The 19,007-nt window shown below is 42.0% G+C and overlaps 1 protein-coding gene across 1 annotated transcript; it reads right to left on the reverse strand.

Annotated features, from left to right (window-relative positions):
• Positions 1 to 1,865: 1,865 nt before the first annotated feature.
• Positions 1,866 to 7,867, reverse strand: LOC134445793 (zinc finger protein 658B-like). The gene is made up of 3 exons (XM_063194876.1): positions 7,769 to 7,867; positions 2,811 to 4,509; positions 1,866 to 2,035 (listed from the first exon to the last, which is right to left on the reverse strand). Exons 1-3 carry the CDS (start codon positions 7,865 to 7,867, stop codon positions 1,866 to 1,868), a joined length of 1,968 nt encoding a protein of 655 aa, XP_063050946.1.
• Positions 7,868 to 19,007: the final 11,140 nt, after the last annotated feature.

The raw sequence follows: 19,007 nt of genomic DNA on the forward strand, positions 1-19,007 counted from the left end.
TCAGGGCAAAAAAAATTGATTGAAAAAATCCCAAAAATTATAATAGTAGAAAACTCCATTGACACCCATTCATTTTTCACTTGGCTTTGGGTTAGGGTTAGCCAGTTGTGGCTAGTAGCTAGTTCCGGGAGTGAACACCCCCTGGTCAAACTAAGGAACCTTCTTTCAGGCTAGGTTGATGTGGGGGGCCGTCAGACCGCCGGGGAAAGACGCCAAGATGTCTCCTTAACTATAACATTGTAACTCATCCAGCTTAAACCAAATCTAATACCGTTACAACCTTCATTAAAGGTACACTGTGCAGGAAATGGTCAAAAAAGGTACTGCAACTATGCTGCTCATTGAAACTGGGCTGCCTATTGCCAATTTTGGTCTTTACATTAAGGTTTACTAAGTAATAAACACATATTTTCTATTATGGTCCAAGTACAGTCATTTTTGCAGCAAAAAATTGCTACTTTTGGAAATTCAAAATGGCGGACCATGGAGAAGATCCCCCTTTTCATGTATGAAAAGTGCAATTTTTCCAGTCATAATGAATACTTAGAATTTGATGGTGGTGGTAAGTATTCATGAAAAAGGTAACATTAGTGAATGGGCAGCATTAATTCTGGAAATAAACAACTAAAAATCTCACACAGTGTCCCTTTAAATAAAACAAGAATAATTCAAAACAAGTATTTCAAATGTGTTGTTTATTTTCAGCTGAAGGATTTTCAACACGAATGTCAACAAAATTACCAAGTCACAAGGCTATGACACTCAGGGACCAACAAAAACAAAAATACCAAATTTTTTAGCAGTGTAATTAAAACAGTTTTAACCGGTAACCATTATTACTTTTTATGTTCCGGAACTGAAACGCTTATAAAAAAAAAAGCTTTTGGTTTCGCTTTGGTTCCATGTAAAATAGAAAAGGTCTCAGGTTGTTGGCTTCGTTCCTTGATTTGATTTGATGGTTTCATTTCAGATGTCACGAGCAAAAAAAACAACAATCTCCAAGTAAAAACAAAACAAAAACAAAAGGCAATCAATACCAGCACATGGGAAAAGAAATCAACTTACACCCCCTAAATGCATCCGAAAAGGAATGGGATGAAGCATTGCTTTTTAAACTCCCACCCCTATAAATTAGGATTGCAAATTGTCGATTAATTCATTAATCATTAGTTGATAGCCTTATCGATCGACTTACGATTCATTGATAAGCGGCGTTTTCCCCCCGAAATCTCGATGTTTCTCGAAAAAAAAACTTCCAAATCTAAACATTTTAATTAAAAACCTTTAAAGCATCAAAATACTGTAAACAAACAAAATCTCTGAACGGTGAGGGTTACTCTGCATGGAAAGTTTCGAAATAATAATAAGAAAATCCTGGGGACCCCCTCGAAAACGAGATATCCTATCTCAAGGGGCTTTCCCCCTAAACAAATAAATTGAAATTGAAACAAACAGGATAATAACAGTAACAACAGTAATAACGTAATGTGTTGAATGTCCTTTGCTTTGTCTAGGAAAGCAGACGCCGGTCCCATCTGTAATGGTTATATTTATAATTCTCCTATTCCGTGAAAAAGGGACATAAAATTTGCCCCTCTGAGAAACTAAACAAAATCATGACTGTATTCTAAAATAAGACATGCAACATGCAAGATATTCAAGAAAGTCTGTGACCATTGAACTGGCTCTTTCTCAAAGGATATAGAGTTGGACATATCCAAATAAAGCTTTTCATTACGCAAACAGTCTCTGTTAAGAAAGACGGTAAGAAAAACCTGACAAAATTGAATGTACAGGTGTTATTTCAGATGAACGAAGTCTGAAGAGTCTTTGCCAAACTGTTGGCAGTGGCACAACTTATTATCTCAAGTGTGTTTTTTCTTGTGTTTCTTTAGCCCTCCTATTCCAAAAAAACTTTTATCACACAAGTTGCAAGGGTACAGCTTCTGTCCTGTGTGTACGAGTTGATGGCTCTTTAGTTGAGATGCCTGTGCAAACGTTTTCTCACATAGTTTGCAGGTGTAAGGCTTCTCGCCTGTGTGAATGTGCTGATGTTCCTTTAGCTGCGATCCAGTTGAGAACTTCTTGCCACAGAATTCACAGTTGTGGGGTTTATCTCCTAGTGAATAATACGCTGGTGTGATTTTAGACCTGAGGACTGTGTAAATCTTTGGTCACACAGGTTGCATTGGTACGGTTTCTCTCCTGTGTGGATGTGTTTGTGTGTCTTTAGCAGGGCTCTAAATTAACACCAGCCAACCGGCCAAATGCTGGTGAAATTTCAGTTTGGCTGGTAGAAAAGACCAACTTACTAGCCACTTTGACTCATTAGTGAGTGTGTGCTTGGCCAATAAAACTAGCATCTACTAGACATTTTGGCTGGTGAGGAAAAAAGTTAATTTAGAGCCCTGGTCTTTAGAGTATTAATACTTGAGAACTCTTGGCCACAGAGTTCACAACGTAGGACTTCTCTCCTGTGTGAATACGCTGATGTGTTCTTAGATTGCCTGAGTGTGAAAACTTCTTGCCACAGACTAGGCAGTCATAAGGTTTTTCGTCTGTGTGACTTCGCTGGTGTGATTTTATAGCTGATGCATATGTAAACATTTTGTCACACAGATTGCAGTGTTACGGCTTCTTTTCTGTGTGAATACATTGATGTCTCTTTAGAGTTGATGACTCTGCAAACGTTTTCTCACACAGTTTGCAGGAATAAGAATTCCCTCCTCTGTGAGTGTGTTTGTGTTTCTTTAGAATAGATCCAGTTGAAAACTTTTTGCAGCAGAATTCGCAGTTGTAGGGCTTCTCACCTGTGTGAATACGCTGATGTGATTTTAGAGTTGATGACTGTGTAAATGTTTTGTCACACACATTGCAGGAGTAGGGTTTCTCTCCTGTATGAATGCGCTGGTGATCCTTTAGACACTTCCTGTGTGAAAACTTCTTACCACATACATCACAGGAAAAGGGCTTCTCGCCTGTGTGAATGCGCTGATGGTCCTTTAGCTGAGATCCAGTTGAGAAGTTCTTACCACATAAATCACAGTTATAGGGCTTATCTCCTAAGTGAATAATACGCTGATGTGATTTTAGACTTGATGACTGTCTAAACGTTTGGTCACATAATTTGCAGTGGTAAGGTTTCTCTCCAGTGTGAATGCGCTTATGATTCTCCAAACTAATTGACTGTGAAAAACGTTTCTCACACAGGTTGCAGGAGTACGGCCTTTCTCCCGTGTGAACACGCTGATGTACATGTAGATGACATAGTTGGGAAAACGTTTTCTCACACAATTTGCAGTGGTAGGGTTTCTCGCCTGTATGAATGCGCTGATGGTTCCTTAGAATTGAAGCATGTGTAAAGGTTTGTTCACATACTACACAATGGTAGGGTTTCTCGCCTGTATGAATGCGCTGATGACACTTAAGAGCTGACGCAACTGAAAAATTCTTTCCACATGAATCGCAGGAGTAGGGCCTCTCACCTGTGTGAGTGCGCTGATGTATCTTTAGACTATGTGCCGATGTAAAGCACTGGTCACACAGTTCACAGTGGTACGGCTTATCTCCAGTGTGAGTGAGTTGATGACTCCTCAGATGGATTGCCTGTGAGAATCGTTTGCCACAGAGTTCACATTCATGGCGCTTTTCTCCAGTGTGGATGAGCTGATGTGTGGCCACACTGCCTGCACATGTAAACTTTTTGCCACACAGGTTGCAGGGGTAAGACTTCTGTCCGGTGTGAACGGGCAGGTGTGATTTTAGTTGTGATGACTGTGCAAATGTTTTCTCACACAGGTTGCAAAGGTAGGGCTTCTCTCCTGTGTGAATGCGCTGATGTACCTTTAGATTAGATCCAGTTGCGAACTTTTTGTCACAGAATTCACAGGAGAAGGGCTTTTCTCCTAAGTGAATAATACGCTGATGTGTCCTTAGACTACCTGAACTTGAAAATGTTTGGTCACACAGGTTGCAGTGGTAGGGCTTATGTCCTGTGTGAATGTGCTGATGTGATTTTAGATTGTGTGAGTGTGAAAACTTCTTGCCACAGACTTCACAATTGTAGGGCTTCTGCCCTGTGTGAATTCGCTGGTGTGATTTTAGCTGACATGATCGTGTAAACGTTTTGTCACATAGATTGCAATGGTAGGGCTTCTCTCCTGTGTGAATCCGCTGATGTATAATTAGCTGTCTTGTCCATGAAAACGTTTTGCCACAGAGTTCACATTTGTAAGGTCTCTGTCCTGTGTGGATGACCTGGTGTTTTCTTAGCCCCCTTGCCTGACAAAACGTCTTGCCACAGAGTTTGCAGGCATAGGGCTTCTGTCCTGTGTGAATGCGCTGATGTTCGGATAGACTTCCTGATTGTGAAAACTTCTTGCCACAGACTTTGCAGTCATAAGGCTTTTCTCCTGTGTGAATGCGTTGATGTGAATTTAGAGATGATAATTGTGAAAATGTTTTCTCACACAGATTGCAGTGGTACGGCTTCTCTCCTGTGTGAATCCGCTGGTGTACAATTAGCCCTTGTGCCCGCGGAAATGTTTTGCCACAGAATTTGCAGTGGTGGGTCTTCGCTCCAATTTCACTGTGCTGGTATTGAATTGAATAGTCATTCCCAGAGAAAACATTTCCACAGAGAGAGCCATCATGTGGTGGTCTCCCAAGCAATAGCGATTTTGTTTCTGAAAAAGAGAATGAAAACACAAAAATAGTAAATCATCATGAATTTCCAGACAAACCAGTATTTAGAAGGGGTTGCGGGTTCTCCCTACATCTCCATCCAAGGCTGAAGTGCCCTTGAGCAAGGCACCTAACCCCAAATTGCTCCAGGGACTGTAACCAACACCCTAAAAAATAATAACGGTAAGTCGCTTTGAATAAAAAATGAAACCATCAGCTAAGTGCAATTTAATGTAATGTAATGTAATGTTATTCCAACCTGTCTGTATACAACATTTTATTTTAGCAGCATCATAATTTTAGGAATAATAACAAAGTCAACAAGGAGGTGAAAGTGTTGCCCAGACAGGCCACAACAAATTGATTAGCCCCCAAAATGATCAGCAAACCAGACACGCCAAAACTGAAGAATACAGTCCGTTTGGGGGTTGTGTGGCTGATGCAGGCCAGATACGCGTATACTGGACACACCAAAACTTATATCATGGAAGATCTAAACGTCATTATATGCGACTCTGGCACACTTTATGCACTACTAACAAATAAATGAATGATATTAAGAAAATTCAACCGATACCGATAATTACCTGCTTCTCAGGGCCGATACCGATACCTGATATGTTCACATTTTCATATTTAATGTAATATATTGATATAATCTACTCCCCAGAAGTGGAGAGCATCTTAACAGGGTCCATCATCACCTGGTACAGAAATGCCACAGTGCGTGAACAGAAAGAACTACAAAGGATGGTGCGCTCTGCTGAGCGCTGTATTTGTCAACCTCTGCCAGCCTTGAAAGACATCTATACAAAGAGAGTATTATCTAGGGCCCATACAATTCTCAAAGACCAATCACACCCAGGATATGGACTATTTTAAAAAAAGATAATACCAAAGACGGTCCATTATGAATTAAAAGAATCTTTGATAATACTCCTACAATAATACTCCTAGAATCTCTGTCACAGGCTTGTTTCGCCTACCCGACCTGAATGAAAATATTAAGTAAAAGTCGCTACTCAGCTTGAACGCAGTTCCCGCGTTTTCATTCAATTATCCGATATTTTATTGGGAAAATATTATATCGGGCTGATATTTTAAAAAGCCCATATCGGCCGATATGTTAGTGGACCGAAATCTATCGTCCATCTCTACTAATAACGTTGAAACTTAAAGGATAGTTCCGGCGTAAAATGAAAGTTTCACCATCAATTTCCCATGCCCCAAAATGTATCTAATGATGAGCCATTCCGGGAAATGCCGCGCCGTTATGGAGTTAGCTTATTTTAAGCTTTTTGGTGAATGACGCAGCCAATGCATCACGGCGGGGCCAATTTGTAAATATTATTTTCTGATGTTTCCCCGCTATAAACAACCTCAAAAACGCTACACACTTCATCACAAAGGTCTCGTCAATCAAACCGAGGCACAGAGAAGATCATCGGACCACACAGTCTTTCACTGGCCAGTGTTTTCAGAGGTGTCTCACTGTTGCAACTCTCTAGTCTGACCCTGTAATGTAATTTCTGTGCTTTACAAAATATATCATATTTCATGTGAAACTGCATAACATTAAAATTATATCGGGAGCCTGATGAGACGGCCTCACTGGCCGTTAATGACCCCCACACCATAGGTTCCCCACCCATGGCCTCGTTAATGACCCCACACCATAGCTTCCCCACCCATGGCCTCGTTAATGACCCCCAGACCATAGGTTCATAAATATAATTGGATTTGTATTGGTTCCTATTAAGCTGAAACTGGAAACGGGACGTTAGAATGCGTGAAAATGCAAGAAATTACATCTAAGAAATACTAAATTTTCTGGGGGAAACCCCCAGACCCCCTGCAAAAATTAACGGTCCCATATTTAATTCATTGACGGTTGGCAATGAATGAATGAAGTCAAGGAAATGTTGCATAGGATTTTCAGTATTGCATTGCTTTCTACATATTCAACACATTTAAAACGTGATAGTACTGAACACTAATCCTCTGCTTTACGTTTTTTTAGCGATTATGTTACTAATGCGGCCCGCTTGAGGTACACATGGGTTGTATGCGGCCCCCGGACCAAAATGATTTTGACACCCCTGGCCTAGTGACTAGTTAATGACCCCGCACCATAGGTTCCCCACCCATGGCCTCGTTAATGACCCCCATACCATAGCTTCCCCACCCATGGCCTCGTTAATGACCCCCAGACCATAGGTTCCCCACCCATGGCCTCGTTAATGACCCCCACACCATAGGTTCCCCACCCATGGCCTCGTTAATGACCCCCACACCATAGGTTCCCCACCCATGGCCTCGTTAATGACCCCCATACCATAGCTTCCCCACCCATGGCCTCGTTAATGACCCCCAGACCATAGGTTCCCCACCCATGGCCTCGTTAATGACCCCCACACCATAGGTTCCCCACCCATGGCCTCGTTAATGACCCCCACACCATAGGTTCCCCACCCATGGCCCAGTGACTAGTTAATGACCCACCCATGGCCTAGTGACTAGTTAATGACCCCACACCATAGGTTCCCCACCCATGGCCTAGTGACTAGTTAATGACCCCCATACCATAGGTTCCCCACCCATGGCCTCGTTAATGACCCCCACACCATAGGTTCCCCACCCATGGCCCAGTGACTAGTTAATGACCCCACACCATAGGTTCCCCACCCATGGCCTAGTGACTAGTTAATGACCCCACACCATAGGTTCCCCACCCATGGCCTAGTGACTAGTTAATGACCCACCCATGGCCTAGTGACTAGTTAATGACCCCACACCATAGGTTCCCCACCCATGGCCTAGTGACTAGTTAATGACCCCCATACCATAGGTTCCCCACCCATGGCCTAGTGACTAGTTAATGACCCACCCATGGCCTAGTGACTAGTTAATGACCCCACACCATAGGTTCCCCACCCATGGCCTAGTGACTAGTTAATGACCCCACACCATAGGTTCCCCACCCATGGTCTCGTTAATGACCCCCACACCGCAGGTTCCCCACCCATGGCCCAGTGACTAGTTAATGACCCACCCATGGCCTAGTGACTAGTTAATGACCCCACACCATAGGTTCCCCACCCATGGCCTCGTTAATGACCCCACACCGCAGGTTCCCCACCCATGGCCTCGTTAATGACCCCCGCACCATAGGCTCCCCACCCATGGCCTCGTTAATGACCCCCACACCATAGGTTCCCCACCCATGGCCTAGTGACTAGTTAATGACCCCACACCATAGGTTCCCCACCCATGGCCTAGTGACTAGTCAGTCACCTCACCTGAGTACAGTTGAGGAAGCATTTCACTTACTGCCGGCAGAACTGAAGGAATAGGCGGTATTTTAAATATATAAACAACTACATAGTGTCATATTTTTACAGCGCAAGCATGTTGGCGTTATGTTTACCACCTAAGAAAAAACAACAATAATAAAAAATATATTCCCATTTTCACCCATTTTTGCAAGACCTCCAGAGAGCCACTAGGGCGGTGCCAGAGAGCTGCATGCGTCTCGAGAGCCACAGGTTCCCCACCCCTGGCCTAGTCAGTCACCTTACCTGAGAACAACTGAGGAAGCAGTTCACTTGCTGGAGGCAAAACTTAAGGGAAAATACCCCAAGAATAAGCAGGAGCTGAAAAAATGTTTTAGTAGAGGGCCCGCAACAGCATCAACTGGGATAAAACCCAGTGTCTAATGGCGTCTGTGCATTGCAGATTTCAGGCTGTATTTTGAGTGGAAAGGATTTGCAAACAAATATTAAAAGGGAAAGTTTGATGGATACATGCTTTTAAAGCAGTGTTTCTCAAACTTTTTCAGACCGAGGACCACTTTGTCCCCCTAAAAAATTATCGGGGACCACCTGTCAACTGAATTGGCAGTTGATGGATGCTAATTTGACACTGCTAATTTTATGCAGATCACTTACTTTTTATTCACATTATAAGCCTGATTTGTTGTGTTGAAAACATGAAAATGTTACAAATATAGCATACTGGTAGCTTATCTTGGAAAAGTAGAAATCCCCTCGCGGACCACCTGAGCTCTGTCGCGGACCACTAGTGGTCCCCGGACCACACTTTGAGAATCACTGTATTAAAGCATCCCAGGACCGAGGCCCGCTAATATGCCACATATCAAGGATTCAAGGATATTTATTTGTCATGTACATAGAGACACTTTCGTGTCACTTGTAATGACATGCATGGCCGTTGCAAAACAAGTGTGCAGAAGAAGGGTGAAGAAGAAATAAAATAAAAATTAAAATAAAAGGTGTGTGTGTGTGTGTGTGTGTGTGTGTGTGTGTGTGTGTGTGTGTGTGTGTACCAGGGCTTGACATTAACTTTTTCGCTTGCCGGCCACTGGTTTTCCCGAGTCACTAGCCATCCAGCTATTCCACTAGCCACATTAAAAAAAAAAAAAATATATATATATATATATATATATATATGTATATATAAATAAATATATATATATATATATATATCTCATGACGTTGTACATCTAACCTCAGAAGATGAGGTGCTAAAGCAAGTAACTGATCTTTTTCTTGAACTTACTGTATATACAAACAATTGATACATAAGGGGCAACTTGCAGAATATAAGCTATGTGTCACCATAGAATGAGCTACCTGCCAAATTGGCTAGTGACACTGAAATACCAGCCACAGCTAAGTTTTACCAGCATTTGGCCGGTTGGCAGGTGCCAGTGTCAAGCCCTGGTGTGTGTGTGTGTGTGTGTGTGTGTGTGTGTGTGTGTGTGTGTGTGTGTGTGTGTGTGTGTGTGTGTGTGTGTGTGTGTGTGTGTGTGTGTGTGTGTGTTCAATATGCCTATTGCACTTAACCCCTTAAGACGCGGCTTTATACATTTGTTGTTACCAGTGTGGTAATGACCAAGTCGTGATGCATTACTAAAGGGCCTGTGTTGTGTCATAGTATTGTAGTGCTATGGTAGTTACATTTCAATGTCTATTACAGCGTGCCACTGGAGGTACGGCGCTCGTTAAGGGGCTACGGCAAACTCTTGAACTTTGGGTTTAAATGGGGAGGCACATATAGAAACTTTAGTCATTTGTACATTGTTCACCACCTTATTTGGATGTAAATACCATTACGTGTATATTAACACTGACAGTCTGCAGTTATAGTATATCTTGTTCCTTTTCAAATCTACTATGAGTAGTGTATAAAAACAACAATTGTGCCAATGTCCAACCTCACTGCATCTTCAGCTTACCCCTTCTGGTTTGTCCTCCATCTTTGACGTCTTTGCTGTTGACTCCCTGCTGATCTGGAGATGTGCAGCAGTCGACCAGTTGCACTGACAGCCTCTTGAGCTGGAATAGAGACACGAGATCTGGAGGAACACGGCTCATCTCACGGCTCATCTCACGGCTGAGGACTGCAGGCATGTCTGACGTGTCGTCACGTTCCTGAAACTAGCACACAAGACACAACAAGTCAAGTCAAGTCAGCTTTTATTGTCACTTTCTTCATATGCACAAGTCATACAAAGAAAATGAAATTACTTTTTCTCTATACCACGCCAAGACACAGGAGGACTGACATTTTGCAGACTAACATAAAGTGCAAGACAGGACAGGTAACAGTGATGGACTGGTAACAGTAAATGATTAATAATACATTTAACATTGAACATTTAACATGTCGACAGAAAGATAAGATAAAAATTGAATGTAAGACATTACAATAAGACAATAATAACTGACAGTAGCAATAGTACCAGTAATAATAATTATAGGTATATACAGCAGTTATTATAAAACCTGGGCCAAGTTTTATAGGCTATGATAGCTGTTCAAAGACGGAATGTGCTTTGTAATTCAACACAAGCAATAAACACAGAATTTAAGTAGAAGGGAAAGTTCGGTCAAGAGTCTTACCAGTTACCGCAAACAGCAAAATAGTGTTCAGGTCATCATATGCATCACATAAGGCTAGATGAGTTCATTTAGCCTATTGGTAATTATTGTTCATTTATTATTCATATTGTTCAGCCGGACAGGACTTATGCTATATTTATATGCAGTTGTTGTACATGAAATAAAGATGTTTTTGTTCATGGTTGTGTTTGCTTCTCTGTCATATTACGCACAAAAACTGAATCAGCTATGGTAGTTGAACAGCTGCCAGATAAACTACAAGAGTAGCCTACTTTAACACACGGGCAAGTTGATCTGAAATAGTCATTTTAAAAATCTCCAAGGAAGGGATGGATTCTCAACAATCTGAAGGTTCTCCTCATGAAAAACGAAACTGAAAAATGTCTGGCGCAAAAAGTGACTGGGGAGCAGGCAGTGCAAACAAAATTACACAGAGCGCAGCATGCATTCTGCATCCCGTTGTTGCATGCATGCTTATTTTAATCCATAGATCATCCTCAACAAACTTTATTACTGCAAAAGCAGCAATTCGCCATCACGAATGCGGCCATTGCCTACCTGTGTGATGCAAAAAAACCCTCTCAAGTCAGAGCAAAACTTTAGAGGCATTAGACTAATTTTTCCTACCTGCCAATGCATTATCAGTGTATTATCTTATTGTTGGTTAATTGTATACAATTCTCATCAGCCAATTGTTATTTATTACATCACCCAGGTCTGTGGTTTGTTGGTGGACAAAATTAATATTCCGTCTTCATGTTACAACGGGGTCATCCCTATGTTCCCCGGGTCACATGTTCCCCACAACCGGGGAACTTAGGACCCTTTTTTCCAAAAAGGGATTCTATGTTCCCCTCTGCTTCCAAGTACAGTGTTGCCGCATGGCAAACGTTGCACCTGTGACAGGCAAATTTACAACTCAGAAATGCATTACTGATCGATTAGGTTTAGGGATGGTTTTGGGAAGGGCACAATTTGAAAACTCAGAAACATTGCATTACTGACAGGTTAAGTTTAGGGATGGTTTTGTGAAGGGTTAGATAATGCGGGGAACTTAGGAGACTTTTTTCAAAAAAGGGTTCTATGTTCCCCACTGCTTCCAAGTAGACAGCTGCCGCATGGCAAAGTGCAGGTTGTTGTTGCACCTGTGACAGGCATAGGTTTAGGGATAGTTTTGGTCAGGGCACATATTTACAACTCAGAAACATTGCATTACTGACAGGTTAGGTTTAAGGGTGGTTTTGGGAAGGGTTATATACAATTTGGGGAACATAGAATCCTTTTTTAAGAAACAGGGCCCTAAGTTCCCTGGTCCCATACAAAGACCGGGGAACATGGGACCACAGGGAATATAGGACCCGGGGAACACAGGCACACTCCCGTTACAACTGCTTACGACTTAATGGGTCCACCTTGGAAGGCTATGCACGATTTGCTCACAAAACGACCACTCTAAAAGTAAGCCACACAGAATTGTCAGGATGACAAAAACTCGAAAACTAAAAATGTAAGTGCTTTACCGTGCTCTCCAGTGAGGTTCTGCAACACAAATCTCGAGACGTAGCTGGTACCTTCTTCTGGGGGCTGTTATGGCTGTGGAATCATGAACACGCTTTTTGTGCCCCACTGGATGTGAAGTCACGCCCACACACTTTGAACGCCGCGCCGGGAGTAGGGGTCAAACAACAAGGACGCCACACGGAGACCCACTGTTGTGAAAGAGTGTGTTTGATGTTGTGTGCACAGACTCTGGGTGCATTCCAATATGCAGACTCCCGTCCTCCACTTGTGCTTGTGGCCTCGCCTGCTGGCCCCACGTCTGTGGAGAAAACAATTAAGTTTACCAGCTGTTATCCTAGCCACAACAACGTTTGAGGGACTTTTCTTCATTCACCATCCAGTTTGCAAATGAGAAAATGACTCAACAATTGAGCTTTTGCAAGATATTGAAATATAATGCTGTTGTCCGTGATGTCATCACGATGTATTACTTTCTGGTACGAGGCCACAAGCACAAGTGGAGGATGCAAGGTCACATATTGGAATGCACACCATGTGTGTCTCCCAAGTGGCCTTGTACTGCGGGGGGTAGCCAGAGCGAGGAGATAGATAGACTACCGACAGGGGCCTAATGGTGCAATGGACTTCTACACTATAGGCCTACAACACAGTAACACATTAAAAAAAAAAAATGAAATGAAATCAAAACACACTTACACATTGAAAATATTTTATTTTATTTCATTTCATTTTATAAAACATATCGTACCAGGACGTTGCGTGTGTGTGTGTGTGTGTGTGTGTGTGTGTGTGTGTGTGTGTGTGTGTGTGTGTGTGTGTGTGTGTGTGTGTGTGTGTGTGCATGAGAGAGAGAGAGAGAGAGAGAGAGAGAGAGAGAGAGAGAGAGAGAGCGTGAGAGAGAGAGAGAGAGAGAGACAGAGAGAGAGAGAGAGAGAGCACGTGTGCATGTGTGTGTGTGTGTGTGTTTGACAGCGTGCGTCTGTGTGTGTGTGTGCGTGTGTGTGCGTGTGTGTGTGTGTGTGTGTGTGTGTGTGTGTGTGTGTGTGTGTGTGTGTGTGTGTGTGTGTGTGTGCGAGAGAGAAAGAGCATGTGTGGTACTCAAAAGTGTCCTATATGTTTACTGTAATATACAATTATGCCCATAGGTCTTTGTGTATGTTTTGTATTTGTATAGAGCTATGTAAGCTGACAGACCTTGGTGTTCAAAAACGGTTGAGAACCACTGCCATAGGCTATGGCCTACAATAGGGGTTCTCCAACTCGAGGCCCACTTGAAATTTTCACAAATGTTTAGGGCCCAGCTCCGACCCAATAAACAGTTCAACTCACATAGGCCTACCCAGTAAATAGTCAACAACAACACACACACAAATATTGTTTTGATTTTTAGAAAATGCCTTCAAGGCCCACATGGAATACCTTCAGGGCCCACCAAGGGGCTCCGGCCCACAGTTTGAGAATCACTGGCCTACAACTTGCAGTAGGCCTATATCCTCCTTTTCACAGACAGCAAAACACAAATACATTTTCCAAAAAAACGTTTATGTAGAGCTGGATATAAGATTTGGCCACAAATATGACATTGCATTACTTTGCCAAGTGAGATAGTGTGGAGTCGCATCATTTTGGCCATAAATCCCAGGCAGAAAAGACATTGTCAATGGGACAATTCTGGTAGGGCAAGGCAAGGCAAGTTTATTTATATAGCGCATTTTATACACAGGTCAACTCAATGTGCTTCACAAAGTTAACACATGTAAATGAAAGGAAACAGGGAAGAAAGAAGGAAATAAATTAGAGCCAAAAAACATTTAAAACATTAAGATAAAACACAAGGTAAACATAATAATACAATAAAATGATGGTAAAACAAATTATGAATAAATAAATAGTGTTGTAAATGTCAGCCAAAAACCTTTTTGGTAAAAACCTCTTGAATTCAGGTAAATGCCCAGGACACAGAGGAATCACAGAAACCGTATTAAAAATATATATCAAATTTTATTAAACAAACATTAAGAATGAATTGTCCTTTAAAATAGCCTAAGCTAATAAGAAATGAAAACAAAATAAAATAAATGAAACAAAGGCAGTTCGGTTACAGGTCAACTCAATGTGCTTCACAAAGTTAACAAATGCAAATGAAAGGAAACGGGGAAGAAAGAAGGAAATAAGTTAGAGTCAAAAAACATTTAAAACATTAAGATAAAACATAAGATAAACATAATAATACAATAAAATGATGGTAAAACAAATGATGAATAAATAGTGTTGTAAACGCATTTAGGTATATCTTTTAACGCGCTCTTTTACTCGGGTGGTGTGCTAATGTGGATGACTCAGACAGACTCACACATCTTCCAATCATGATGTTTTGTTTTATGTCTGACGACAGCCGACTTGACCAATTACATACGAGTGGCCGCCTACCCGGAAGTCAACAATACAGGATGTTTTCGTAGCGATGTAACCAAGTTATTAAAGTGGGATTTCTTCTGTTGGCAAACGACATTTTATGAAGTCGTAACGCTCATACAAAGGGACAAGTCTTTTGCTTCCCTTGGACGAACAAAAACGGATAAAAATGTTGTCAAAAGACACTAACACTCCGAACACAGTCAACATTCAGTCAAGGTTAGCCTCGATCATGGAGGTACTGTCCAAAACAGCCGTCGCTGAAATTACAAAGGTTTTTGATGACGGATTCCTTGTACTGCGGTTGGAAATGTGTCGGAAAGATGCGAAAATCGAGGCATTATATAAAAAATTGAGTGCTTTGGAGGGCGATATACTGTCAACAAGACGGACATCGGGCTCAGAAGCTCGGTCCTCGTGCGACGAAGATTGCCGAGAGAAGCATGTTGAAGGTAACAGTAACATCAGAGAGCCTGAATATATTATACTCTTAGATCTCTGGTAAGATCAGCAGCCTTAATATTGCTTCAATTATGCTTAATCTATTGTGGCTTTGGGACATCCAGCGGAAGTGATGAGTGTTACAAGAATTCATACAGTGAACATTCTAACAGCCGTAGTCAAAAATATAAATTCATCCATTCATGTTTATATGATTAAAGCATTGCCAGAGTTCTTGGTTTCCATCTTACCCTAACCACCAACAGATAAGTGACTATACTGTCTTTCCCTGTGCTCTTGCCAGAGAATTATGAATTAAAATAATCTTTGCTCTTTCTGAAAACTGCTTTCATGCGTGTGTCAGTGTCTGGCCCAGCCCTTGGGCCTTTGTCCATTTCAGTAATCCTGATGTTTACTTGGTGGGGTCTGGTTCTTGGTGCATCTTCCTGGTTAAGGTATACACATACTGATAAGCTGATGCCCAAACCTCTAAGATCAATTGACTATTCATCATGTAGACTTTGACAGTTGTGACCTTTCCGGCCTTTGATGTGGTCAGTGACATGCCAGTGTGGGGGTAGTGGCACTCAATTAGTATTTGGTGTAAATTCACCAAGTTTTACTTCATACTAGCATTGTCTATTATAATGTCTTTGTCAGATGCACTGAAAATGGCACAGAACAATTGTCAGAAAGAACAAATAAACTATCTACAAACCTAAAGATACACTTAAAAGGTGAAGTCATCAGGTTCATCACATGTAGTACCTCTAAAACTTAAAAAGACATTTTATTACAACGCACAAACACAGTAGTTTCAAATATCCTGGGACACAGAGACACATAACTTAAATAAGAACGCGCGCACACTACACACACACACACACACACACACACACACACACACACACACACACACACACACACACACACACACACACACACACACACACACAGAGTGGGGTAGGGAAACTGAAACTCTGGACACACACACTCAAGCACACAGATAACAACACATGCTCTCGTCTCTCACACACTCTGAAACTACTTGAGTAGAGTATAATTTATTAATCCCAGGGGGAAATTTATAATAATAATAATTGTATTTGTATAGCACTGTTTCATACAAGGCATGTAACTCAAAGTGCTTAACAAATGGAAAAAAAAAAACATTTTTAGAGATAGATTTAAAAGGAGAGGTATAGAGGAGAGGCAGAAAAAGCAGGAAGGCAGAGGAAGAAGAGATAGACAGAGAATGTAGAGTCATAAGGTCAACGTATGATAGGACCAGGATTCTTAGATGTGTAAGGTCCATAGTGGCTGGGCCTATCATAAGTCATAGATAGTCACACAGAGATTGGGCGCTCAGGTGCGGCCCCTGGTGGCATCAGGGGTGAGGAAAAACTCCCTTTCGCTTGATTCATAGTTTGTAAGGGGGAAAAAAAAGCTCAGTGAAGTCTGAGAAAAAAAAAGACCCCCTATAGTCAGGAAGAAACCTCAGGCAGAGACCAGCGGCCACCTAGGGGAGCCCCCTGCCAGGGCTGGTTGCGAGTAGTAAGGGCGCTGCGGCAGCTGGGACACTATGACGCCTTGGCAGCTAGGAGTTGGCAAGGATGAAGAGGTGGGTCTTCAGCTGCTTCTTAAAGGAGTCGACGGAGGTGGTTGATCGAATCTCGATGGGGAGGGCGTTCCATCTCTTGGGCGCATAGCAGGCAAACGCGGCGTCGCCGATCTTCTTCTGCGGGGGGTGGGGGGTCCTTAGCAGCTTGGCATCAGTGGACCTGAGAGCTCGAGCAGGGGCATAAAAAGAGAGCATGTCTGAGATATAGCTAGGGGCAAGTCCATTTAATGCTTTAAATACTGTGAGCAGAATCTTAAAGTCGATTCTGTAAGAGACAGGTAACCAGTGCAGGTCTGCCAAGACAGGAGAGATGTGCTCTCTCATTCTGGTTCTTGTTAGGATTCTTGCCGCAGAATTTTGAATGAGTTGCAATTTGTCAATTAATTTTTTTGGGAGACCAGAGAAGAGAGCATTGCAGTAGTCTATCCTACTGGTGACAAAGGCATGAATAAGTTTCTCAGCGTCTTGTTGGGGGGCCAAGCCGCGCACTTTGTTAACATTTCTAAGATGGAAAAAAGCAGATTTTGTTATCTTGTTGATGTGAGGCTCAAAGCTCAAATCCGAGTCTATGACCACACCTAGGCTAGTAACCTTATCTTTAATGTGTATGCTTAGGTCACCTAGGCTTGAGTGGAGTTTTGCACGTTTTTCCTTAGGCCCAATGAGCAACACTTCAGTTTTATCCTCATTTAATTTTAGGAAGTTACTGTTCATCCAATCTGTGATGGCAGACATGCATTTAGTCAAGGCATGAATGGCAGTGGTTTGGCTAGGCTCGACAGAGATATATAGTTGAGTGTCATCGGCATAGCTATGAAAATCAACATTGTGCTCTCTGATGATGGAGCCCAGGGGCAACATATAGAGAGAGAAGAGGAGAGGGCCCAAGCAACTACCCTGAGCAACTCCAAAAGGCACATCATACTTGTTGGAGACGTGTTCTCCGATGGTGACAAAAAACTGCCTTCCTGTAATATATGTTTTGAACCACTCTAAGACGTGACCGGACAAGCCTACCCAAAATTAAGGTGTCCCGTAGCATACATAATAAATACAGAAGACATAACACACTAGACATTACATCAAAAGTCAAAGTCAAAGTAAACTTTAATGTCCCAAAAAGGGAAATTCAAGTGGTCAGGGTGCTATACAAAGACAGGACTTAACAACAGAATAAAAACATAAAATGACAGATAAATAAATACAACCCCCTCCCCCATGTCTCTCTGACTCCTCCAAAACAGCTGATTGCTACAATACATATATCTCTCCCTCTCTCTCCCACACACACACACACACACACACACACACACACACACACACACACACACACACACACACACACACACACACACACACACACACATTGCAGAGGGAACAAATGACTTGCTGAACCTGGCTGTTCTTATTTTCCTCTGCAGCAGTCTCCCGTTACTGCGTTGGCTAAACTGAAATTTGCTGTGTAAAGGGTGGGTAGTGTCTCCCAGGATACTTTCAGCCTTGTGTAGTATGATGTCTTGAAAAAGCTGAGCAGCTGATGTTTGATGGCATCCAATTATTCTACTGGCTGTTTTAACAATGCGTTGCAGTTTATCCTGATCTTGTTTACGCATACTACCATAGACACAGACCAGACCAAAGGACAAGACACTCTGAAGTACAGACTCTCTAACTCTAAAATGTGGGAATCAACATTAAAACTGTACAATTTCCTTAAGAAAAACATTCTTTGTTGAAGCTTCTTCACCTTAGAAGCAGCACATTTATCAAATTTAAACTTATCATCAATTTCAACCCCTAAATACGTGTAGGTGTTTACTCTCTCTATCAATGTGTTATTGACAACAGTGTATGGTACTACTTCTGCACTACGTCTAAAATCAATAAGCATTTATTTTGTGTTACCTAAATTAACATTAAGGAAATTGTCACAGCACCATTTTATAAAACTCTCCACCTCCTCTTCAAAGCTGGTCATTGACAGCTCCCCTGCTTTCAAGAACCCCACCAGGGCGGTGTCGTCTGCATACTTAAAATAGGAGTGTGTAGTCGCAAGAGCGCGACACTCGTTGGTATAGAGTGTGTAGCGTATGGGAGACAACACACATCCTTGGGGAGCCCCCGTGTCAATGACCTTGGAGGATGAGATAGCCTGATTAAATCTAACCTGCTGAGTACGATTTAACATCCTTACACATTAACCATTTATAGCTCACTCTTACATTAATTTATGGAATAATACTGCTAATATATTTTGACTATAGATTCTGCATAGTCAGTGAAATGATTTACTGGTAAACTATTTTCAAATGAGCACTTTATTATTACATCATTAATATTGATGTCAACGCTAAATTATAACTCATATCCACAACTCTCTCTCTCTCTCTCTCTCTCTCTCT

The sequence above is a fragment of the Engraulis encrasicolus genome, chromosome 1 (genome assembly GCF_034702125.1).
Source record: "Engraulis encrasicolus isolate BLACKSEA-1 chromosome 1, IST_EnEncr_1.0, whole genome shotgun sequence".
Lineage (NCBI taxonomy): Eukaryota > Metazoa > Chordata > Actinopteri > Clupeiformes > Engraulidae > Engraulis > Engraulis encrasicolus.

Excerpts from the sequence above, each read along its gene's own strand:
- LOC134445793 (XM_063194876.1), bottom strand. The coding sequence starts at position 7,867 with ATGGGTGGGGAGCCTATGGTGCGGGGGTCATTAACGAGGCCATGGGTG. Across the intron at positions 4,510-7,768 it reads CCATGGGTGGGGAACCTATG|CGGATTCACACAGGAGAGAA; the intron begins GTGTGGGGTCAT and ends ATTGTACACCAG. Across the intron at positions 2,036-2,810 it reads ACATCAGCGTATTCACACAG|GCGAGAAGCCTTACACCTGC; the intron begins GTGAGAAGCCCT and ends ACATTCACACAG.